The 27,483-nt window shown below is 34.3% G+C and overlaps 1 protein-coding gene across 1 annotated transcript in view; it reads right to left on the reverse strand.

The window, feature by feature from the left end:
- LOC118196901 (neuronal acetylcholine receptor subunit alpha-7-like) overlaps positions 1-27,483 on the reverse strand; it is a 598,562-nt gene that overhangs the window by 15,864 nt on the left and 555,215 nt on the right. The window contains exon 7 of the mRNA XM_085818929.1: positions 13,961-14,047. Coding sequence (XP_085675055.1) covers positions 13,961-14,047 — 87 coding nt within the window. The remainder of the gene's footprint in view (positions 1-13,960; positions 14,048-27,483) is intronic.

Below are 27,483 nucleotides of genomic sequence, written 5' to 3' on the forward strand. Positions count from 1 at the left end.
AGTTGGGCGCCACTATCAGGTTCAATGTTCCGTCTTACTTTCTTCGGGAACATGCAAGGACCTGACTCGGAACAGAGAGCTTACTAAAGCTATGTTCAATAACTGTGGGAAGTAGACAGGATACACAAGAAGGGTATACAACACCCTTTATTTTTCTCTATTTACAATAACTTCCGTACTTCGGAATACAAAGACCCACTACTTGTGGTCTAAACGTAAAAATATAAAAATAAAACTAAACTCTAATTTAACTTTAAAATAATAAACGTGGAAGATTGGCCTTATATTAACAGGAAGCCGTATGTAGTACAGAGAACTGTGAACACTACAATATGTTTAAAGTTATCAAGAGGATTAAACCTCTGGTCTGGAAGGCAACCAGCAACTGAGTAAAACTTCTAAGGTAAGCGGCCTGCTTCGACTAACTGCTTCCTCTCTTTCGCTTGGCAAAAAGCCACAACTTAAATACTTGGCGTTCGCCAGACAAACTTTGCATAAATACGTTAAAGCTTATAATTCTGGCCGGAAGTAGAAAATAAGAAGTGATAGTAAAGATTTAAAATAAAATAAACGTTAGTAAAACTTAAGATCCTTACAATCTGACAGTAGATGATGTTTCATTAAGCGAAAATAAATTTCTTTCCTAAGTCTAACATCAAAGCTTTCCTGAAGAATTCAAGAACTTAAGTAAGAAAAGAAAAGTATGTAAAAATAGTCAGTTAAAAATTTTATGCCTCTTTTTAGATGAATCTCAAGTTATTAGAGTAGGTGGTAGACTGCAAGGAGCTAACGTGCCCTTTAACACAAAGCACCCTGCTGTCCTGCCAAAAAATCATAAACTGACTCATTTAATTATGTTACACTACCATATTCGAAACTTTCATACTAGAGCACAAGCGCTCTTGCATAGTGTTAGACAAACATTTTGGCCGCTAAGTGGACGTAATTTTGCTAGAAAGATAGTAAGAGAATGTGTTACGTGTGCCAAGGTAAAACCAGTATTGCTGGATTAAGAGATGGGAAATTTACCATTAGAGAGTCTAAATCCATCCTTTCCCTTTGTTGTGTAATTTGAAGAAAAGGGCTAGAGGGCGCTGTTGCTCGCTTAGTTGTAAGAGAATAAAGTTTGTTCATGTTGAAGGCGGCGGCCTAAGATTACGCTCTGTATATAGTAATTAAAATATTGTTTAAAATGTAAAAGTGTTAAAATTAGTGAACCCACTGAACCACCATCATCTGATTTGGAGATGCACATAATTATTAGATGGTGCATCGGCGTAAGGAATTAAGGCTTTGTGAAGATTTTAGGTGTTCGATCCAAGTGTTTCGATTTCAATGGATATTTCATATTCAAGTGACAATGGAATTCCAAATAAAGGTAGGGAAATCTTAAATTAATTATTTAGTGATTATTTGTAGTACATTAGTAAGTATTTATTATTTCTGTCGTGGGTGTATTTAAATTAAATAAAATGGAAGAGAAGTTAGATAGATTGAAACGTAAACGTTCCGCATTGAGATCGTCTGTTACTAGGTTAATTAAAGTGATTGAAGATAAATTAAAAATTGAAGGAGAGGAAAATTCTATTAAAGAATTACGAGAATTGTTTGAATTATTAACCGAAAAGAAAAATAATTTGAGAACGCTTGATGATGAAATACAAGAGTTAATTGATGTTAACTTAATTGAAGAAGATTGTAGTATAAGCGAAGAATACAATGACAAATGTATAATTGCTTGTAGTCAAATTAAGCAGTTTCTAGGTACGGTTACCGCAGTACCGCCAGCGAGGAATCCCCAAAGTTCTGATTTAAACCAGTCTAGTGGTAATGGAATTTTGCATGTAAGTTCCAGTTCTAGTGGGAGTAGTACGCTGAAATTACCAAAATTAATGATTGATAAATTTTGGGGAGACCCCAAACAATGGAATGAATTTTGGAATAGTTTCGAAAATTCGATACATAAAAACGAAACGCTTTCAAAAATACAAAAATTTGTATACTTAAAAACATTCTTAACGGGACAAGCTTCGAATGTTGTGTCAGGCTTTGAGTTAACAGAAAGTAATTATGATAGTTGTGTAGCATTACTAAAGGACAGATATGGTCGAAAAGACCTGATCATTAATTCATTCATGAATAAAATTCTCAATTTAGAAGCCGTTAAAAATTCTGCTAACGTAAAGGCTTTACGTAAATTATACGACGAATTAGAAGTTTCGATTCGTAATTTGGAAACTTTAGAAGTAACTTCTGGCTCATATGGACATTTATTAATTCCAATATTATTAAAATTAATTCCAGAGGATTTAGTTTTGGAATTTAATCGGCAAAGAGGATCGAAAGATAAAGTTGAAGTTTCGGAATTAACACAATTTATTAAAACGGAAATAGAATGCAGGGAAGTTTCAAATCTAGTATTAAGCGAAAGGAAAAATCCTGTGCCTCCGCGAGTCGATCAATCAAAGTATGAAACTAGAAAATATGTAAAAAATACACCCACGGCTGCATTTCATACTGCAGTTAACCGAAAATGCATCTTTTGTGATAATTTGCACGAGTCATTTAAATGCGAAGTGAATGTTTCTGATAAATTAAAGAAACTAAGATCCGAAAACCGCTGCTTTTCTTGTTTTAAAAAATTCCATACATCAGAAAGGTGCAGAAATAAAACTAAATGTAATAAATGTGGCGGTATGTATCACAATGAATCGATTTGTACTAATAAATCCCTTGTAAACAAAAAGTTGGAACAAGGTTATTCCAAAAATGAAACTGAATCTCTGACTTTGAATTCTGAGGAAAGAAATAAAGTTCAAAACTTAAAATTGATTGCTTCTGTTCCTCAAGGTGATAATAATAATGACTGTAATGCCAGGGAAATATTATTACAAACTTGTACAGTTTATGCTTGTTCTAAGTATAAATCAAAATTAACTAGATTAATTCTTGATCAAGGCAGTCACAGATCCTTTATAACGAAAAAATTGGCCGACCATTTAAAACTTACTCCAATCCGTTATGAAAGACTTTCTGTTTATTCATTTGGTGCGACGAAGGCAATGAATCATTCCTATCCGGTCGTTGAAATCGAAATTCAGAATTGGAAACAAAATAATAAAATAAAAATTGAATGTTTGATCTCGGATGTTATTTCCTCGGCGTCCATCAGTGTGCCTAGTAAACAAATTGCAGACTTCATGGAGCATATGGGGTTGCAGATCGCCGATTGCGCAAGAAAAAATAACATAGATGTTGAGATATTAATTGGAGGGGATGAATTCTGGAATGTAGTTTATTCTGAAAGAATTAAAATATCTGAAGGCTTGTACGCAGTCAGTTCTGTGTTTGGTTGGGTTGCCGCAGGAATCGATAAAAATAAAACAAACAAAAATTGTTCTGAAAATTTAGCGGTAATGACAAACACTGTTGTGTTGAAAGATTTAAAGGGTTTTTGGGAATTAGAACATATGGGAATTAATGATTCTGATGATTATTCCGATATTGACTGCGAAATAGTAGACCAGTTTGAAAGAAATTAGCAGTTTAAAAACGGAAGATATGAGGCAAATTTAATCTGGAAATACAGTCCGAATAATTTAGGAAATAATTTTGAGGTAGCTAAGAAACGATTCGCAAACCTTCACAATAAACTAAGTAAAACTCCGGAGATTTTTCAGGAATATAAAAATATAATTGAGAACCAGATATTAGAAGGAATTGTGGAGGAATGTCCACATAATGATACAAATTCGGGATATTTTATGCCTCACCGAGCAGTGATACGACCTAGTGAAACTACTAAGGTAAGAATTGTGTACGATGCTAGCTCAAGGACAGAGGACACGAATTCGTTAAATGACTGCCTTGAATCGGGACCTAATCTAAATCCAAATATACTAGACATTATGTTAAATTTTCGTAAGTTTAAGATAGCGTTTTGTGGAGACGTTGAAAAAGCCTTTTTGATGATAGGAATTGCTGAAGGTGATAGAAAATTTCTAAAATTTCTTTGGTTTAATGAAAATAATGACTCCTTTAAGATTATGCAAATGTGTCGCGTAGCTTTCGGTTTGACTATATCTCCTTTCATTTTGGCCGCCACTATAAAATATCACATTCGAAAATATAAAGATAAAATGCCGGACAGTTTCCAAATGTTAAATTCTTCTGTCTATGTCGATGACCTATATTTTGGAGCAGGAACGGTTGAAGATGCATATCGGTTATCCGTAGATGCGGTTAACATATTTAAGGATGCTGGGATGAATTTCAGAAAATTAAGAACTAATTCTAAAGCATTAAAGGGTTTATGGGTCTTAAATGGGATTAAGGAATCAGATAACAAATTAACTAGTGAATCGAATTTCTTAGGCATGATTTGGAATTCCATTGAAGACAATATAAAGTTAAATTTAAAAAATTTAATTGACTTTTCTACTGGAAACGATTTTGCTACAAAAAGGAAACTTTTGCAAAGTATCGCCCAAATATACGATCCATTTGGATTTATTGCACCCTTTGTTATTCGGGCGAAAATTATTATGCAAGAAATCTGGTGTTCCGGTTCTGACTGGGATGAGGTCCTTCCTGCAAAGATTAAGGACAAATTCAACATTTGGCGGGAGGAACTTAATGATTTAACTGAAATATCGATACAGCGAAATTTCTTTGATGATGATCCAATGAATATAAGCCTTCACCTATTTTCGGACGCTAGTCCTAAAGCATATGGGGCCATCGCATATTTCAGATATTGTACGAGTGATTCTAAAATTAAAACTTCCTTTATCATGTCAAAATGCAGGGTTGCACCTTTAAGAGCAATCACTCTTCCTCGTTTAGAGTTAATGGCAGCATTCGTGGCTGCTCGAATGTATAAATATTTGAAAAAATTGTTTAGTGATTTAATTGAGGATGTTTATTTTTGGAGTGATTCCGAAATCGCCATTACTTGGATTAAAGGTTCGCCAAATAATTGGAAACCATTTATCGCCAATCGTGTTACAGAAATACAGAGTATATGCAACAAAAAATTGTGGAACCATTGCGAAGGGAAACAAAATCCTTCCGATTTACTAACTCGAGGAATTAGTGCTCAGTCACTAATTAAGAATGATCTGTGGTGGCATGGGCCACACTGGTTACGTTTTTCTACTGAAAGCTTTCCGAAACAAAAGAAATTACAACCAAATTCAGAATCGTTGGAGTTAAGGAAAAGTATTATTCTGACTGTACCTGTGATTAACAATGAATCCCCAATTTTGCATATAGAAAAATTCAGTTCTTTAGGAAAATTACTTCGAATTACTGCCTATGTATTTAGATTTATTGGGAGGCTTCGGAAAAGGTCTACAGGGAATGGACCTTTAAGTGCTTTTGAGATTAAAGCAGCTGAACATTATTGGGTAAAAATTACGCAACGAGAATCGTATCAAGCGGAAATAATTAAGTTATCAAATAAAAAATCAATTCTCGATTCTTCCATCTACTCCCTTAATCCAAGGCTTGATGAGGAGGGAATTCTTCGGTTGAAAGGTCGCATTCAATTTGCAGACTGTCACGAGAATTTAAAACATCCTATTCTATTACCCTCAAAATGCAAGTTTACCGAGTTGATCATCATGGACTCGCATGAAAGGGTATTCCATGCTGGAGTTAATTCGACACTAACTCAGATCAGAGACAAATATTGGATCATTAAGGGAAGACAGCGTGTTAAGACTATCATCAGGAAATGTGTGATATGCAAACGATATAGTGCTCGTCCTGGGGTACAGGATATCTCTCCACTTCCTCCAGACAGAATCCAAGAGGCGCCTTCATTTGCTGCGACCGGGTTGGACTTCGCCGGTCCATTTTTTACGAAAGACAGGCAAGGTAAAGTTTACATGCTGTTGTTAACGTGTGCGGTCACTCGTGCCTTACATATAGAGATAGTAACTGATCTCAGCACTGAAAGTTTTTTGCTAGCTTTCCGAAGATTTTTAGCTCGCCGAGGACTGTGTACCACCGTGTACTCCGATAATGCCAAGACTTTTAAAAGAGCTGATAAAGAACTAAAACATATTTTTAAAACTTTGAGTGACTCATCTGTGAAAGAATTATTTTCTGCTAGAGGCATAAATTGGAAATTTATTATTGAGAGGGGTCCATGGTGGGGAGGGTTTTGGGAGCGTATGGTACAAACCATAAAATCCAGCTTGCGAAAAATTATTGGTCGATCATCCCTTACTGTGAAAGAGCTTGAAACAGTGCTCATTGAAATCGAGGCAATGATTAATTGTAGACCAATTACCTACGTGTTTACCGATCCCAATGAACCTTCTCCACTAACACCCTCTCATTTTCTGGTTGGTAGACGATTGCTATCTCTGCCTGCTAATAAAATAACATCAAATAATTTGATTGGGTCAAGAAATTCAATTATTAAACGATATAAATACCATCAAGATATTTTAAATCATTTTTGGAAGCGTTGGAGATCAGAGTATCTTTTTAATCTGAGATCTGCCAATATTTGTCCTCCACACTCTAACGCATCTCAGTTTAAAATCAACGATATTGTCTTGATTCATGACGACAAACATCCCAGAAATCTTTGGACAATAGGTAAAATTTTGGAATTAATGCCAGGCAGAGATGGTAAAATAAGATCTTGCATAATTAAAACACCTACTGGTACCTTAAAAAGGCCTATACAATTGTTATATAATATGGAACTTAACTAATGTTTGTATTTTGTATTTTTAGGTTTGATTCTCCTGACCTTGCTGATAGGTATCATTTAATGTTTTGTAAAATTTTATGTGCTTATAATTATGTATGCATGTTTGTTATATTTAACCATTTCTCCAGGATTTATTGTCGAAATATTAATTGAATATTCTAGAATATATTATTGAAAGATGAACTCTCCACCGAGTTCAGGTGGGGAGTGTTGTGTAATTTGAAGAAAAGGGCTAGAGGGCGCTGTTGCTCGCTTAGTTGTAAGAGAATAAAGTTTGTTCATGTTGAAGGCGGCGGCCTAAGAATACGCTCTGTATATAGTAATTAAAATATTGTTTAAAATGTAAAAGTGTTAAAATTAGTGAACCCACTGAACCACCATCATCTGATTTGGAGATGCACATAATTATTAGACCCTTTAACTACACTGGTGTTGACTTTTGTCACCCTTTTGGTATAAAGTATACAACTCAGAAGAAGAGCGTAATACACAAAATTTATGTTGCAATTTTTTTTTGCCTCTTGACTCGTGCAGTCCACCTCGAAATCGTTTCAAATTTGTCTACAGAATCATTTATTGCAGTTTTAAAACGATTTATTTCTAGAAGGGGTAAATGCGCGTCCTTATTTAGCGATAATGCTCGAAATTTTGTTGGGACTAGCGATGAATTGAAGCGACTCTACAATTTGTTGAAATATCCTGATGAATTCTTAACCAAATATCTGACATCTGAAAGAATTAATTGGAAGTTTATCCCTCCCAGGGATCCTCACTTTGGAGGAATCTGGGAGGCAGGTGTTAAGTCGTTTAATTTTTATCTTAAGCGTGCAGTTGGGAGATTGATTTTTACATTTGAGGAGTTTCTTACAATTTTGAACCAGATTGAAGGAATTTTAAATTCACGTCCAATAGCTCCCTTGTCAAATGACACTAATGATTTAGAAGCTCTTACACCCGCACACTTTCTAGTCGGGCGACCTTTAACATCAATAACAGAGCCTGATTTAACTGATTTTTCTGATAGTTCTTTAAAGCGCTGGCAGCGCACTACTAAAGTAACGCAATATTTGTGGAAAAGATGGCAAAATGATTACGTCAGTCATTTACAGCAACGATTTAAGTGCTATTTCTCTAAGGATAACGTTAAAAAGGGCACTATAGTTTTATTAAAGGAAGACCACAGGCCCACATCGACTTGGCTACTGGGTAAAATAGAAGTGGTAATTTATGGTAAGGATAAAAAGGTTAGAGTTTTTATTGTAAAACCAAGTCAGGTTTTTTTAAAAGACCAATAACTAAATTAGCTGTACTACCAGTAGATGTTACATAATTTCATGTATATTTCCTGAGTTCAAAAAAATTATTATATAATCGTTATATTTTAATTTAGATGTTGTGCATTTCATGTTCTGTGGTTAATTATGTTTATTGCTTTTGTTCATGTGTATCAATTTAAATTTTGTGATATATGATTTGGACTATACGGTGATTAAAACTGTTTAATTTCGGTCAGTTATGATAGTATGATCCCAGGTAAGGCTTAGTGGTTTATATCCGTCTCTTTTCCCCTTTCTCGCGGATATAAGATCAACAGCCCGCTATGGTACAAGTGCGAAACGCTCTCAGTGATAAGACGGCTAAATAATTTATAAGTTACATAATTATTTGGTACGATAGGAAAATTCTGATTACACTATTTCAAAGGAGCAAGGAAATATCGTGTTATCGGAAGAGAAAGTACAGTTTTGACATGTATAGATTTTTTGTCATTTCATTTGGTTCAAAATAGCGTTAGGTAGTATGTAACTCATTGGTAATATTGATACAGGTGCTTAGGGACAGGCAGACGGTCTAAAGTTATGATACAGATGAATGCAGGCAAAACAAGCGATGAATTATATTTTCCTTATAGTTTTTCTGTTATTTATTTATTTATTTTTTGTAAAAGTATAGAACAGGATACATACAAGACGCATATTATGAGTTAAATTACTATTTATTTTACTTCCAGAATGGTAAATCATCTAGTCAACAATAAAATGTCAAGTTTCTCAGAAGTTAAAAAATTATAATCTGAATTTAAAATTGTCTGAGGTGCTGAGGTCCTTAATTCAGATACTGGGAAGCTGGGGTTTTGATAATCCGCCAATAAAATTTCATTTTCTAGGTTGAAAAAGTGCTTTGGGTCAAGTCCAAAACTTCTGAAGCGGAAAATTTTCGAGCCATTCGGAATTTATATTAATAAAACTAACATACCAAGGTGACCTAACATAGTATATATACAATTATGCTTATATTTTTTAATTGTCATATTTAGTAAACAATTTAGTTAAATCTTTTAAGACGAATTTGAACGAGTTATTCAAATTTATATTTTTGATGTAGATTGTTAAATTAAAAATTAAAAAAAAAACAATTATAACTTAAAGGAGTTGCATTTATATCACGAGGACACATCCCGGGTAATGCAAAAACTCCTTATAAGTTAAGGAAAGGAAATGCTTCTCGTAAATTCATAAAGTGGAGGAAATGCTTTTATGAGTTTAGTCATAGAGTCTCGCTTTCTTGGGTCGATACTCTAGAAGGTCACTAATTCGAGACTATACACTAAGTCGAGACTCTAGAAGACTAAAGCGACTTATCACTATGACTGAAACGATGAAGAAAATGCTATGAAGGAAACTGAGAATGTAATAAGGGCGTAAAAGACCATTTTATTAAGAGCTCGAATAGTTAAAAAAAGACGCATCTTGTGTTTAAAAACCAGCCAGAATTTATGTCCTTAGTTAAAAAAAGACGTATCTTGTGTTTAAAAACCAACCAGAATTTATGTCCTAACTCAAAAACCAGAAATTCAAATTAAAACTAAGTTAAGTTAGTTTAGAGCTAAGCAGGAAAGATTAACGCGCAAGTTGACTCAAACCTATACCGACATGACAAGCACTATTCACAACAATAAACGCAGCGCCAATGAAACCTGCTATCGTAGAGTTCCATCTAGTAACGTGGCCTTTATCAGGCGGATCACGCTCTGTCTAATAAATCTAAAACCTTCTTTTAAATACCATTTCTTTCTACCTCATCTGAATACGCCCGAACTAAAATTAGTATTCTGGCAGGAAAACGGATGGGGAGATTGACAATAAAGATACTTAACATAAAACAACTAGCTACATAAAAATAAATAAATACCTACAAACAAGAAGCTCATTTGCGTCGGCAGTCGAAGAATGTTAATATGTGTACTAAACATAAAATAAATAGTTATATAAAATAAATAAGTAAATACCTTACGGAGCAATAAGTAAGGTATTTTTCGACACCTAATGTTTAGGCATACAAATGAAAAAATTATGCTTTTAATTTGAAAATTTATGATCAACTTCAATTTTTAAATTAATAAAATTTGATTTCGTGAATAGGAAATATTAAATGCATAAAATTAAGCTTTAAAACTCTTTTCATAAAATTGAATAAAATTTCAACAATGTTTTATAAGCTAATGTAAAACAAAAATAAAAACAATGCATTGCGATTTTAGGCTACTAACTTTCCATTAAAGAACGTTTACTACTAGGCGCTAAAGTTAAAACGTCGAGAATTTCTCTGTGTTCCTTTGATATTTAGCATGCGTTTCATAAATCTAAGCAAAAAGACAAGCAAATAACAGAACATACAAATCTTTTTCAAACACTGCGGTTCATTTAAGAACTTAAAATAATCTATCAATTTAATTCCAATTTCGATGCATGTACTTCAACTAAAAATCGAAAGGAAAATTACGATTTAAGAACGAATTATCGAACTTAATTCTTTCCTACCGTGAAATTACTAATAAAGAGAACTGCGTGACACTTTATTTATGTCTTAAATCACCGGAAGCACGCACTAGCCGGGGTCTAGACTTCTCTCGAACTATCACATTTATGCTACTTTCTACTAAAGCATACGTTAGAGAAAGCTGAGTGGTTACGTTGCTGCTACCTTTATTAAAGTCCGAGCGAATCAATGATTCGTTAAAAGACTGAATTTTAGATTTTATATTTTTTATTCCTTTAAATAAGAATGATCCTGATTTCTGAAAACCTATTTAAATGAATTACAATATCTGAGATAAGAAAAATGAAAAGCACCGTTAATTTAATATTCCTAAATCGATTACTGTTTGAATAAATTTTCTAACGTCATTATTTTTTTCTTAATCTGACAATGCAAATTTATCAACAAGTACTTATTTTCTATAAATCACTGAGTGGATTATACGTATTAACTTTAAAATAAATGTATTATGACTCTTCTCAAATGCATTATAATACGATAAAAGAAATGTAACTTCAATAAAATAAATATCAAATCAATAATCTCAATAAAATTAAGTATAATTTTGTTTATTGAATGCAGTTTTTAAAGTAATCAAAATGTCTATTTTGTATTCTCACGTACGAGCTGCAACATTTTAAAAACATGTAGGGAAAATTTCAGACTGTAGTACCTTCAGTAGTCTTTACAACTGGGATTTTTATCATCAATGGAAGAACTTTAAGCAGACAGCCCTTTTTGAAAGGCTGGTATTTATTATTGTCATAGTGCAACGGAATATCAAATTGTTTTATCTTCTTCTGGCAAAATTCGTAAAGAAAGTGAACTTTAGGGAGATCTAATGGTCATTTTTACCAACGAAAATTATAACTTGAATTTGCTCTATCCTGATATTTGTGACATTCATGTTTAAAAAATATTAAGGCCTTTTTTGCATTAAGATAAATATTTCAAATTTTTTTGCTCATGTTCATTATTATGCTTTCTATAAACTATGCGTATAATTAGCATTAATATTTGTAGTTATTTTTCAGACGAATATTTAAACTAAGAATGAGCTACACTTGTTTTTTACTAAACATGAGAACAAGAAATGTGTATTAAATTCAAAAAAAAAAAAAAAAAAAAATAAGCATTCAAAATCCCATCCAGCGTTTCCTGGTTTGTTTTGTTTTGGCTTGGTATAGTTTATTATGGCAAAGCCCGCTAGGTTTATCTGCTTAAAGGAAGGGATGCCTTCGTGGAGGGCTTTCTAAGAGAAACAGGCTCGTATATACGTACTCATGGGAAAAACACCGAAATCACACATACAGCCAGCCGTTCGTCTGAATTCGAACTCAGGTCAAAAATACCAGTGTTTAGCGATTTTACCGTTCGTTGCCCCCCCCCAGCGTTTTCTGCAATGTATCTGGAGGCATAAAGCAATTTGAGCAAGAGTATTGATACCTAAAAATGTAATAGTAAAATTTAAAAACTGAATTATTTAAAATCATTTCAAATTTTATTTAAACAATAACTTAGTAATAATAATATACACATTTCTGAATTTTATTTGCAGAGCATGATTGAAATAAAATGCTAATACATGTATTTAATAAATGGAGTTTCATACAAACGAAAATTTTAATTCAAGTTTTAAGGTGTCTTCTTGTTCCTTCCGCATGCCTTTATGGTGTAACGGTAGCATACTCGACGCATAATCGAGAGTCCAGGTTCGAATCCCAGCGAGGGCATTGCTCATTTTTCACGTTTCCTGCTTCAAAATAAAACCTGTCTCTACAGTGGCGCTCGAAATAAAAGTTGGAGGAAAATATTGTCACCACCAGGATTTGGGGATTGGGCCCCCTTAATAACCAGTATCCCTTTAAAAGGGGGATTACATAAGGTTTTTCCTTCCTCCTTACAACATGCCTTCGTGGAGTAACCGGTAGCACACTCGACGCGTATTCGATAGGTCCAGGCTGGAGTCCTGGGGAGGTTATTGCTCATTTTTAACGTCTCCTGCTTCAAAATAACCTAATGTCTCTACAACGTTTTACTTATTCTACATTTTTGACAATTCACTTTTTTAAAGTATCATAGGAATGTTTGTTTTAAAGCATTAGATATTTCTTAAATACTGCGATTTAACTCTTTGACAAAATTAAGCTGTAATTAAGATAGATTTACTAGTAAACTGGTTAATAATTCAGTTGAAAACTTTAAAATGGATTTTCAAATAGGGAAATTTCAAATTCGCGAGCCTAATTAGGGAACAAGAGGGTGCACAGTACGTGGGCGGCCAAATTAATTAAGGACGGCGAAATGATTATCAAACGTATTATAGTATTTCTGTAAAAAGAGACCGCCAATTTTAATTTGCACATAGGCTGCCGACAGCCTGGTATTGGTACTGCTCGCAAACATTTGATTCCCCTTTAAGGGGACTCATACACCTTAAACCCTTATGATCTTCGAATATGTGACTGTTGCAAGAATTGGGATATTTTACTTATTTTAAAAGCAATTACTTCCAACTTTTTACAGCTGACTACATAATATAGCTGCTTCGGAAATTAGTAACCAGAAAGTTTGTGTTGCCACAAATATTTTTGTAAATTAATCCTCTTTGTGACAAAATATTTCGACATGTTTCCACCTTGCGCGCATGATATTTTAAAAATAGCTAATGGTACATACTTGAAATTGGATGAAATTCTTTATATGGGCACTACTTTCCAACTGAACCAACCACGTGATGAATATTTTAATAGTGAAAAATTTTATGGACGAAAACATTAAAAATTTTGTTAATAAAATACATTTTATAAACTTAACTCAAAATAAAATAAAAATTTAACATGAAATTTTTAGAACTTTAGGTTCACAGTAGTTTCCAAATGTTATAAAAGCTATATATTAAATATGGAATTAAATTATGAAACATAATGTTTTAAACTGTGCGCGCAAGTTGGAAACATGACGAAAAATGTTGTCACGAAGCGGATTAAATTATAAAAATATTTGTGGCAACACAAAATTTCTGATTACTATTTCTGGAAGCAGCTATATTATGTAGTCAGCTGTAAAACGTTGGTAGTAATTGCTTTTAAAATAAATAAGTTATTCCAATTCTTGCAACAGTCACCTATTCGAACATCTTATGGGTTTTAAGGTGTATGAGTCCCCTTAAGAAAGTAAACAAATAATCTACACTTTCAAACAATGAATTTTTTTATGGCGTGACGCTTTTTGTTTATGTTACATTAATGCAGGGATCATTTTTGCATACTTGGGAATCATATTTCGTTAAATACCAACCATTCTTACGAACATGACTTTTTTTTAACATTAAAGGAAACAATAAATAAAGTACACAGTCTTGTTTTTTGTAATTGAGCAAATCTATGTAATTTGAAATTTATATCAAACCTATTAGAGGCACTGCATCCGATGTCGGCGGCATAGTCTCAGCAACCAACAGAAGGAACACAGTTAAAGACAGCAGTATAGTAACTCCTGAAATAAATATTACATAAATATATAAGCGAAAAACAAATCAAATGTAAAATTAGATTTCAAACATTTAATCTTTTGTTAACATAGAGATTTGGTTACAAATTTGAGGTTAACTTTATTTAGTTTTAAATTTTACATTGATATTATTACTTTCGTACAGGTTCGTCATAGAGTGAATGCACACAAAACCGATGAAAGATTAACGAAATTTATATAAAAAAAGGGGGGAAAGATAAATTTAAAAAAAATTTTCATGACAGAGCACAATCAGTAGTCACCACTTTAAACTATTAAGAACACTGAATAATAGGCAATACAAAGAGCCCCAAATGCGTAACCTCGCCCTGTGATGGTTCAATCATTGTCCCTGTGTTTTTCTGGCGTTCAGCAGGATAATTCGTTCTTGCTCTTGTCAGTATCCTCAGAGAATCCCGCCTGGTCCTGACATACGATGAAGTCCGAAGACGAGAGTTCCCCATACGAGGTAGAATTGAAAAGATGATATAAGAAGAAGTCCTTTGCTTCGATGTTTTGACAGCAACGCTTGAGCCTGGTCACGTGGAAACTAAACTGATGCTCTCTTCAGTCATATATAGTTTTCCTCTGCCCTTTTCCCCAAGAAATTGTCTCGGATTTGCTGGGAAGGCATATACAGTTACAGTTACATAGGGATCAGGCTAATTACAGTTCCACCGGAATCAGACGTAAATGTCGCAAAATAGCCGCCAACTACGTTTAGCGAATTTTAACCAAAACCATCGCCAGGCTTACATTGTTAGTGAGATAGCCCTTTACCGCAGTATTAAATGGACTTGAGAGTGCAACCCTATTCAGGCGATGCTTTGATTCTGAGATCTTTCATGCTATGTTATATGAGAGATGCTACATTTTACATGTAAATTATTTACAAAATTCGTAATTATATATTTCTTTTCCATGTGAATCAAATGCAGTTTAATCCTAATATAACTATCTCAAAGTAGTTGAAATTTTTCTAATATAAATATTAACTCTTATTAACTAACTTATTAAGTTAAGTTAATATAAATACTAACTCAATTACTTGAGAAATTAATTTATTGCTTTTTATACATTTTTCATTCACGGTCTCTTAACCTTCATAATTTTAGCATAACATTCTATTTCTTTCGAAAAGAAGCCATATTTAGTTAAAAAATCAGATCAAAAATTAATTTTACCAGAATAGAGATAATTATGCAACATACAATAGTTACATAACAGGGAATGTTAATTATTTACTTTCTTAACTAATTACGATAAACGCATAAGAACTATTAACCTAAAGGTGGGAGATCCCTTTGTGGAGAAGGATCTGAGGATAACTGCATCTTATTTACATACAATGAATGGAGAATTGAAACTAACTTAACTTTTAAAATTAATAATATATTTAATATTAAAATAGTAGCAGGTGTTATAATATTAGCCACATATTAACCCTTCAAATATTAACACACGTTTCTTGTAGTTTTTGATTCTATGACTTATCTCACTTGTCTGAGAATAACATCAGAACAAGCCCGCGAAATTCATCGTTGCAAGGGGTGCAAGACTACTCCTGTCGTTGGCAAGAGCCTTGAGCATCATGCAGGTGACAGTATGACATTTCTCAGTTCCCCCAGCAATTTTGATGGAGAGCATCCCGGTGGGACGGGTCCCAGGGTTACCTCACTTATCTTCCTCTACCATCAACCTCTGGAGAGGCCTTTCGGTTCGTTGCATATTTAGAGTGTCCCCATGCTGCACAGACAATATACATTTATAAACATCCCTTATCCGGGATTCGAACTCCGGTCTTTGGGTACGGTAGTCAGAGTTGCTAGCCACAGGCGACTAACACACGTTTGAAAAATCTAATTCACTAATTGACTGTTGAAGATCTATATTTGGCTTTGATAGAATCTGTTGCCTATCTTCATATCTGATATAAATAAGATGTTACAAAGGTTAATTAGTATTTTAAATACCTGTTAATTGCGCATTGCTAAATTTAACAGACAATACTTGGAATTTAAATACAATACTTGGAAGGAAGTTATATTTTTAGATTAATTATATAGGGAAAAACAGTTATTTATATGTGAAAAATAAAACATATATATATATATATATATATATATCGAAAAAAATTGCAATTACTCCTGTAGTTTGGCTTTCTGTGCACAAGTATTATGGTAAGATTATTGTACATAAAATACTCTGAAATGATAGCGTTTTAAACACATGCGGGTAGTAATAAATATTTTATATAGCTTTAAATTTCGCAATTATAACACATCTGGTAATTCTAGCTTATAAGGTATTTCTTCCGCCTTCTTAGCATGCCTTCGTAGCTTAATGGTCAGCACACTCGGCGCCTATTCGAGAGGCCGGAGATTCGTGTCTCGGCGACGACACTGCTCATTTTTCACATCTCCTGCTTTCAAAAAATACTTAATATCTCTAAAGTGACGCCTGACTAAAAAAGGTGGTGGATGGTGATTTTCCACCACCAAGATTTGGAGATTGGGTCCCCTAATCCCCAAACGCCCTTTAAAAGTGGAAGTATATAAGGTATTTCTCCCGCCTCCTTAGCATGCCTTCGTGATGTAGTGGCCAGTACACTCGGCGGGTATTCGAGAGCTCTGTGGTTCGAGTCCTGGCCAGGGCAGAGTTAATTTTTCATGTCTCCTGCTTCGAAATAACCTAATATCTCGACTGTGGCATCCAAACTAAAAAAGGTGATGGATGATAATTCTCCCCTACCAGGATTTGGCGATTGGGTCCCCTAATCCCCAGTTGCCCTTTAAAAGGAGGAGTGCATATGGTATTTCTCCCGCCTTCTTAGGTGGTGTAATGGGCAGCATACTCGGCACGTAATCGAAAGGTTCGAGGTCTCAGTCCCGACGAGGGCACTGCACATCTTTCATGTCTCCTTGCTTCGAAATAACCTAATGTCTCTACAAGCTATAACTTAATATTTCATCTCATTGTGGTCTATTTTAAAACAAGGATTGGAGCAGGAAGAATATTTTTTGGTATATTTTAAAACAGGAAACGAAAGAAAATTAAAACAGGCAAATTACAATAATGTAATTTAAAATCTATTTGATATGCTTTTAATAATAATATTTTAAAAGTTTAATAATTTCTAATAAATCGTTACTAAGCTAAGCTTTTAGCAAATATAAACACAATGCAACTGTAAGAAAGCAAATGTTTCAGTATGAATTTAATGGAGGGGAACAACTAATGTGTTCTTACGGTTAAATAACACCGCCTAAAACAGAAAAAGTAAACTAAAATAAATCATACGGGATAGTTAAAATCTAAAAGTTTGGAAATGAGATGCCCATACAGCATATGTAAAAGCAAGCTGCATAAAAAAGGTTGTCCGTACAACATACGGGTGGAAGTGCTAAATGGATAAATAGATCAGTTTGTCTTTCACCTGGTTTTAGACACATTTATTTTCTGCTTTATGAGAGTAACTGAAATGCTGTGATTACCAAAATAAGCTTCATTCTTTAGAAAGAGTTGGCCACTAATGCTAGAAGTAATTCGAAGTTAGTGATCAAGTTCTGTAGACACCATTCATAATCTAGACTATCGTCGTTCAAGTGAGTTTTGATATCAATGGTAGGCAACATATTCATATGAAAGGCATACCCATGTCGTATAGCTTATATTATCTTAAGGAACACTCTATGTTATCTGACATGTTTCTACGTACTCGTACATAACGTTGCAAATTCTATACACAGTTTGTAGAGCATCTAAATGAAGGTGGGAAGGACATCCTAATGAACTTATCTAAAAAGGAATATTTTTCAAGTCTTATCTAATATTTAATTGGAGTAGAAAAGCTCTAATGTGAAATTTCAAATTAGCAAACAAAGCGCATTGTTGCGAATCTCTCTGTATACAAGAATCTCTGTTTGTTTGTTTATGTGTGTGTGACATTTTTGCAAATCTACAGTTTCTTCTGACAGTGGATGAAATTTTGCACACTTGACGTTCAAAATAATGGACCACTGTGTACACGAGATTTTGAAAACCAGCCTCCTGGGTCACACTCACGGCGTTTGTATTAGAACAATGCGGATACGATGCTCATCTTGTGTATACGTCCCGCATCTGAAGCTGACATCGCCGTTTGTTGCATCCCCGCTATTAGTAGAAAACATACGTACTAAGCAAAGAATAGGTAATTGTTTATTTTTGTAACAGTAGACACTTTTACAATTGAACAAGAACAGGTCGCCATCCAAATCGATCCAGATTTCTTCAAAATGAAAGCCAAACTATATTTGAATTTGGCACTATTTTTAAACATGTTCAAGGCGTTCAAAAAAATAAAAGCATAAGTTTTAGTACGAGAGGAGCTATTAGATCCAAAACTTACTTTTGTGTCCGAATCACTTTTCAAATTATTACCGCTACCTGTTGTCGCCATGTATGATTTAAATAAAAAGTAAATAATGCAGAATTAGTATGTACACAAGTCTGCAAAACTTAGAAACGTTTCTAAATTTGGCTATAGATTTGCAAAACCTCAACCGGCAGACATGAAATTAGTACTACATAGGTTTAATGTTGTATTTAAAGAATGAGGAAAGTATAGTAACAATAAAATCCATAGTACGCATACAGTACGGAACGAATAGAAAACGCTTTATTGACAGAAGAGTGTTGGTATAAAAATCTGTCGACCAAGACATATAACAGCAGACTACAGAGACTAAATGAGGGATACCACCTTTCTTAACGTCACTCGATCGATTGCAACGTTTGTCAGTACTCAAGGCTAGATTATCTAACAGTTGGCGTAAGAATTCCCATTCTTCAAGAAGCATCTGGTTTAGTTGTCTCGCGTTCACCAAAGGGTAAGATCATGCCGCATAGGCGTCTTCCTAAGATATCTGACATATGTTCAATGGGGTTTAAATCAGCGGAGAAAGCTGGCGAATCCATTCTGTAAACATATTCATTTTCCAGGAGTCCATTGTCATCCATAAAAACAAAGTTGGGACTAATGGCACCCGGGGAAGGACGCATCTGGTAGAATATAACTTAGTCACAGTAAAATATTTCCGGTAAGTGAGCCTTTGTCGAAAATGTGGAGCTCCGTTTGACCGTTAATAATAATTCTTGCCCATATGAGTATGGCAGGACTACACAAACGGTCTCTTTCTCTGATATTAGAGGAACGAAAGCATGTCCTTGCTTGTCTCCATATCAGCCAGAATGATATATCTGCCATCAGTCAGCGTTGCCTTCATTGGCCCACTATCATCATCCCGTCTTACAAGCTGTATCTGTCGTTTGAAAGGGTTTTCAAACTGATAAATCAATTTTATCATTTCCAAACTCTTGGCTCAAAGACGGCAAACTGCGCTCTTCCTCAAACTTCCCAATCATTCTACCGCGTGTAAGAGCATCCAAATGTTTTCTTGTAGCCATACTGCGCGTAAAATCTCCCTTTCGCTTACAGAAGTCCCTTTCTCCTAGAAGTGCGTCTCCCTTTGTTCTTTTTAAGTTGTCTGGCACTGCTGAGCTCGGAATTCTTGCGTTCAGCATGCCCTGATATACACTCTGTCTTCATGGTGCTGATATTTTCTTATGCATAACTTTCTACTGAATTGGCTTTTCACTGTACTAATCGCAAAATGCTGTTTTCAAGGCCCGTCAGCGGCTAAGGGGTAAAGGCGCTGAACACTGATAGTTCGGTCCGAGGTTCGAATCCCGCGAACGGGCTAGTTGCATGGGCTTTGTGTTGGCTTTCCTCATGTGTAACACGTATACGAGCCAGGTTTCCCTAGAATGTCCTCCACGAAGGCATTCCTCCTCTTAGGCAGGTAACCAACTAGCAGCTTTGCCGTAATAATTTCGTTGCTTTCACTAGTGTATATGCATGTTCCTCGCACTGTGGAAAAACGACGCCACCTAGAGCCACGAAAAGTTTTGTACAGGTAATCCTCCATCAGACATGGGCGTGAATTTTGAATTTCGAATTTGTTTTCGATTTATTTTATATTTTGTACGAATGTAGCCAACTTTTGTTTAGCAAACTCAGTGATTTAAAAAAGAAAATTTGCAATACTGCTCGACATGAAATATTTTTATCTGCAACATGGCAGACTGTTGACATGATTGTTGTTGGAAAATGTAAGATAATTATCTTTTAATTTTAATGCGCAAAATGGGCTATTTTAAAGCATTGTGTTTCACCACCGCTTAAATAAACTATTTATTTTAACCACTCAATGTCGTATTGCCATTTAATAAAGCGCAAGATATTTACTTACCTTTTTAATTTAATACTTCTATTACTAAGTAGCAAGCCGAGGCTGAACGATGATGTAGTTCTCAAAAATACTTTTTCTGCATTTTAATCAGATTGATTTAAATAAAAATGCATTTAATTCAAGAGGTATCTAATTAGAATTATTAAATATCTTTATGATATGGCACTAGCTGGAATTATTATTACATATTTATTTTTTATGATAACTCTTCCAGGTTCTTTAACCTTCGTGTGGCCAGCTCTCAAAGAAATAATACCACGGATATAAAACGTATTTGGCAACCCTTAACACTCTATCAGGGGTTCTAAAGGTATGTTGTTTCAAAATATTTTGTGATATTGCTGTTGAATTTTATGGGGCGTAAGTCCGAAGAAAACGATGCTTAATAACTACACGGAAAAGAAAGAAATTTCTGTTAGCAGGCGTGAGTCCAAGAGCAGATTCGTTATTTGCGATTCTGAGCTACAGCGTAAAATTTCTTAATAAATCCTGTGGTGCGACATTAAAATCTGAATTTTTTCAGATTTCCTCTCTTTCTTTTAAAAAATTTTGTCTTAAACGTATATTCAGCTGTTTATCAGCAGCTGCTTTCTCTTTCTTCGCTTAATTATTATAGACTGGTACTATTCTTAATCGTGAGTAAAATTGTAGAGACATTAGGTTATTTCGAAGCAAGAGACATGAAAAATGAGCAATGCTCTCTCCGAGACTCAAACCTCTGATCTGTCGATTACGCGCCGAATGTGTTAACCATTACATCATGAAGGCATGTTAAGAAGACGAGAGAAATACCTTATCAAATCAAAAGCCATGTGCTATGTTATAGAGCTAAAATATGTCTTTCCTCCACTGCAATACAGTGGCATTTAATATTACGATTTGGTATGAATTCAAGCTAAAGTATTGCTAAAAAAATCTATCTTAACTATCCCCGCATCTATGTACAAATCATATTTACTTCATTTAATGTTTTGACAGGAAGACATTGGCTTAAATATTTAATACATAGTTCCTAGCTGATTTTTTTAAGTATACTCATCTAGTTCGACACTTAATTATTTATGCAATACGAAATCTATCTTCTGGAGTCTTCTTCTCTGTGCAACCACAAATCTTACTTTATGAAGCAAAAATCCTTTAAAAATTCAGCCCTCTTTGTACTTTTAAAGACACTAAAGACTAATCGATGACTGACAATAAATTTACGTAGTTTAGGACTTGGGTTTCAACCAGATAATATTTTACTGCTTTAAGCATGGGTTTGTTTAAAAGAACGATAAAACATAAACGATTCATAATTATTTTTCACTTATTTAGATTCATAAGGTGAAAAATATTTAAAGTATATCTCTAACACATTCAATGTATTTTACACTTGAAAACATTATGAACTGTGCATTTTGTGGCAGCTTGAAAATTTTATACATTTGATGAAATAATTACACTGATTTTATTACTTAATTAGAAATATTATTATTATTTTGCTTATTTCTTAATTTCAAAACCTCTCGATACATTTTGTATCCAAAAAGGAAATTTTCATTTAGAATTCTATCGAACATCTACCGTATCACGCAGAAATTTCGTAACAGAAATTTACGGATTCCATTTTTTCAGAAAATGCGGAAAAGACATAAGACGGAAGAAATCTGTAATTACTGAAAAAGGTCTCAGATTTTCAACACATACCTGTCCAAGGACTTACTCTATATGATAATGTAGCAGAACCACATTTATTTAAACTAATATGGGGGAAGCAATTTCAGTTAACATTTTTAATCAGATAAATTTGTTATTCAAAGTATTCAAGAAAACCACTGTAATTCTTAAAAATGCCAATGGCGAAGAATCAAAAGCCAACATCGATCAAATAAAAATATATTATAACCGTTGTGAAATCACACTTCTTAAATATTTATTGCAGAGTTCTAGTGATGCCGACGGTAATAAAGCTCCGAGCCAAGTACAGCGAACTGCAGCCCAGACGCAACTTCCATATCTGTCTTTTAAGAGGAAATTCAACGAGACTCCAGCCAAGCAGGTATAAGGCCAATGCAGGAAATAAGAGAAAAAAAGAACAAGTCAAGGAACCAGGGGAAAGAGTTAGTGAAAAGAAAAAAAAAAGATTGGAACATTCTTCGAGGCCGGCCAGCAAACAACAAGGTTACCACCAGCGGTTGGCGGAAGGCAAGCCGCAACGCTCTACAAAACAGACAGAGCGACCAGAGTTGCACCAACGGTCATCGGGAATGAATGGACCACAGCTCGCGGAGGGCACAAGGGGGTTCTCCGACAAGCGGTAGAGAATGAACGAGGGCGAACAGACAGCACAACGAAAGGTATTCCACCTCAGTCCACGGACCAAGTGCGCCCAGGGAAGGTAAAGACCACCCCAGGAGAATAATTGCCCTAGGAAGTCAAGACGGATAGAGGAGCGTGACAGAAAAAGGAAGCTCGAGCCCGTACCTGATGAACATCGGCAACCCAGACATCAGCGGTTAGCAAATACAAGAATATTTCCTTCCTGGGACGAAATTCTGCACAAACGTATGAGTTAGCCAAATGAAAAATATAAGTAAAATTTGACTTCATTTTCAATTATTCAGTACTGTTATATATAAAGATACTCAAAGTAATTGTTAAGATTTATCTAATTGTTTTTGCCTCAAGCGAGGTTTTATTAGTTGTTGCAGCTAGTAGCTGAAAAATTTATTCTCTATAAAATTTTTGTTCGCTTCAAGAATTACGCTGTTTAGTGGAGACTGCTCAAAGAAAATGTGCATAACTGCAACATCCAGATTTTATGGATTAAAGCGCACGCGGGCTACAGGGGCAATGAGAATGCAGACACTCTCGCAAAGGAAGCTGCAAGGAATTATCGGTGCACAGAATATCCAGATCCCGCTTCCCAAATCTTATCTGAAGCGAGTCTGCCACATTAAATCTCAACAATAATGACAAGAGGAATGGTACTCTATACCACAAGGCCGTAGAACCCATGACTTCGCCCATTAGAGTTTCCCAAGATAGACTCATCTCATCCCCCTTTTTTCCCCGTTTCATCACAGGCCACGGACCATTTTCTCAATATTTCTATGAAAGGAGAATAGCAACAACTGACCGTTGTGTCTGCAACGAAATAGGTACTCCGGACCATTACGTTACGTCTTGCCCTCTCACGGAAGAATGGCACATGAGGCTTCCTGATACTGGCATTGTGTACAAACGCATTTCATTAAGCAGCCGGCCCATCTCACGAAGCTCAAAAGCATTGAATAAATTTGAAGTACTAAGACTAGATTTATGGAATCCACAATAAAAGACATCAAACTCGCAGAGATTTAGATCATCAATGTACATTGGTTTCCATTGGCTTCTGCAAGAAGTCTGTTTTGAGTCAGTGCGCAAAGTAACATTGGGCTGAGAACACGAAAAATAAATGTATTTATGATATAATATTATCCAACTGTAAATAGTTTAATTATGTATATTTGTAATGAGCATATTAATGCATGAGTGCAATAATGTAAGCATGTGCATTTTATAAATAGAATATTGTACAGCGTATTGTGAATAGTGTATTGTATAGCACATTGTATATAGCACCTCGTAAAATGTGTAAGAAACCGTAGCATATAGAGCTATGCTTTGAGCCGCAGGTAACATAGTAACTATAACCGTAGTACTACAACTTAATGTAATAATTGTGGAGGTCGAACCTCCACAAAGTGCCTAAAGAGGGAGTGGACCTGTAATGTACTTAATTGTTCACGGGGCAGGGCAGCCAAGAGTTAACTTAATGAAATCAATAGCACATAATGTAAATATTATAGTTTGTATGGCAAATACATTATTTAATGTATCTGGCACATGCAGAGTAACGTGATGAAAGATATTGAGCAAAGCAATTATGAATATATGTTGTATATAACAAAGAGTCATTACCAGTGCCTATGTTATATAATCAAGAGTAATGTTCAATGTAATATGTATTATAAAAATTTTACTCTGTTAAGTGTTTTAGTATATACAGCAGTGTGTTAACGTGCAATGTGGCCATTAGAATGTTTAATTACAAAGTTATTTTTGGTATGTTTTAAGAATACAGCAAAATTTATGCCACAGTGAACTTTTAACATAATGTTATTTAATCAAAAGTAATATGGGCTGTACTGTGTCCTCAAATCTGTATTTTGTATATTACAAGCACAGCATTAAGTAAACAATGTGTATTTCTGTGTGCAGTTGTGTAATTTGTTTGTAATATATAATTTTGCTCTCTTTTTAAGAGATTTTAATTTATTTATCTTTTGTATCAAGTTATTATTTTAAGCCTGTCTTATATAATTAAGTTATGTACTATATAATCAAGTTATGTCTTATTTAATCAATTACGTTGTTCAGAAGCTATGTTGAATTGTCAAGAATAATGTTCAGCGTAATATGCTGCAAAGAATATATAGTGTCTTAAGTGTAGCATTGAGTTGTAAATGTGCCGTAAGTACAGTGAAATGATCAATGCAATGCTTATTATAAAATGTATAGTGTAGCGAATATGTGTAGCAATGTGTTAACATGCGATATAGCCAGGAAAATGTTTAATCCCGCATGCAGAAAATCTATACTTTGCCCTTGTATGGTCATGTACTTTGCCTTGTATTTATTTCGGGGTGTAGTTTCAGATAGTTGCGGGATCCGGACGATACCAATTAGACTATGCAAGCCGTCCGGATGTCCAGACCTGCTCTCACCTGTCACCTGTTTAGTAGAGAGAGCAACTTTTTTAAAATTTTATATGTAAGTAACTGAAAACTTAAAACTTGTGCATATATATATAACTAGCAAGACAACATGAATTAGAGAGACCTTAGGGGTAAAGTGGTTTATTTTTTATCACCCATTTTTGATTTTGAAGTCATCCCGATTTGTAATTTTTACATTTAGTTTTTACGAGATACTACTTTAATATTGCTTCTATTTGTAAAATGATTTTACATTTTTGGTACGGAACTGTAGTATTAAATGTATTTTTTAGCATTAGCTTTTAAACAGTCCTCTTACTTATTATATATATATATATATATATATATTATATATATATATATATATATATATATATATAATAAGTATATCATATATCATATATATATGATATATGATATATTATATATATGCGTGTGTGTGTGTAGTATTTTTAACCTTATTTTAAGTGGTGGTGATTTGTGAGCACGAAGTGCGTGGATCTGTTTTAATTTAGTTTAGTAAAAAGGTTATTTTAAACCTTTCTTCTGCAGGCCACTTCGTCTTCAACGTAGGGTTCAGGGTGTATGCTACCAAAGAATGCACATAGACTCATTCAGCTCAGTCAAAATCTTGACAAGGTCTCTTTAAAAACAATAGGTCACAAATACCCATCTTCCAGAGTAACTTTAAATTCCGCTAAATATTTTAATATTCCACAGAAATTTTTAGCTGGGCCTAGCGGCAATAGAATACTCCAACAGTTGACTACAAATGCTGATAGTCATATAACAGACGGTGCAGCAACCCAGCTGGGGGGAAGTAGTAAGTAGCACATTGTATATAGCAATTGAAGAACTTGTTGAACTTGTTGCAACTTGGAACCTAACTTGAGGAACTTGTTGCACTCATTGTGGTAGCTACTGGGAAAGTCTGTGACGCGCCTGGTACTATCCAAAGCATCAGATCTTCCATGTGTTGGAGATGTGAGGCATGCATAACAGTCCGGCGTCGTTACTTCGAGCATCTTCTATAAATACGATCGTTTTCCGTTTTCTTTATTGTTTCTTGGTTTCTGCTGTAATAATATAACAAACCGTTTCTCTCACCTTGTTCGTGTCCTTCCTTTCCTGCGTTTTGTGTTTGCCACTAAAGAATATATCAAGCACTGACAGGTTATGGACAAAGTCCAGAATATTTAAAGAGTTTCACAGAAAGACAGCAAAATGTAAATGTTTTTGTGAAGCACAAAAAGCATACTTTATACACTATTTGTGTGAATGCATACAGACAATCTCTGTTGGGGAAGAATGTTTTAAAAATATTTCAAAAGAAAATATAAAATATTTATTTACGGAATCCAGATTAGAAATTATAAAAATTGTAAATAATCTAATCAAATATGAATATTTCGAAGTAGCCTGGTTATGTACTAAATTTCTAAAATTGTAACTATGTTGAATTGTATATTTATGATCTCAATTAACAAAATTATTAAAACAAATGTTTAGTTGTATCATATGTAATTTTAACTATTATGTTGAATTTATTCAGAATAAAGGTTGAGGTGACCCTGCTGGCGAGGCCAGAGAATCTTCCTCGGAGAACGAGTTCAGGAAGAGCTGTCCAGTATTTTAATTAGGTTAATTAGTTTGATAAGTTCTTTGACTGTTTCTTAGTTTTACTGGTTTTCAAAAATGGTGGTACGGTTTGTAAGTTGAGTTTAGGTTCCATCTTGTAAGCGCTGTGCTGAAACACCCTGCATAAATAGCATATAGAAATATATGCGTATGTAATCGAAAGAAACTAATTTTTATTTCTACAATAATTTTCACTTTTAAACTGATAAACTAATGTCCCGTAGATGATGCTGGATAAACAGAATTATTAGAAATTCTAATTCTATATAATGCGATAATATTTAGAGAATTAATTGCAAGAAATGCAATAAATAATTTCAACAATTTCCGATAACAGAATGTGTTCCCCAGTTTCCGGATCTGGACGTAATTTGACCATAGGCCATTGGTTCAGTTCACATGAACTCATCAAGGAAATGAAACATGAACAGAAAATAATGCTCGTTGACACCTTACGGAAGAATAAGAAAACTGCCATCTCGTTTTGTGTCTCCAACCGCAAGACAACCACATAGCAGTTCCAAGATGATATGACTTTAGTTTCGTATGTCCCAAACTGGGGTAAAACAGTGATCCTCTTGTCATCAATGTATCATCAGGACAAAATTGGCGAAGGTATGTATGGCAAGAAGAATTTTTATTATGAAACAAAAGGTGATGTTGATTGGCATTTTATAATATTGCTCGAGACACGAAACGTTGGTCAATGGTCAGTTTTTATACCCCACTAAATGCAGCAGCTTGTAAT

Source organism: Stegodyphus dumicola, chromosome 6, assembly GCF_044657685.1.
Source record: "Stegodyphus dumicola isolate Sdum_Otavi_A_Nest chromosome 6, ASM4465768v1".
In the NCBI taxonomy this organism is placed as follows: Eukaryota; Metazoa; Arthropoda; class Arachnida; order Araneae; family Eresidae; genus Stegodyphus; species Stegodyphus dumicola.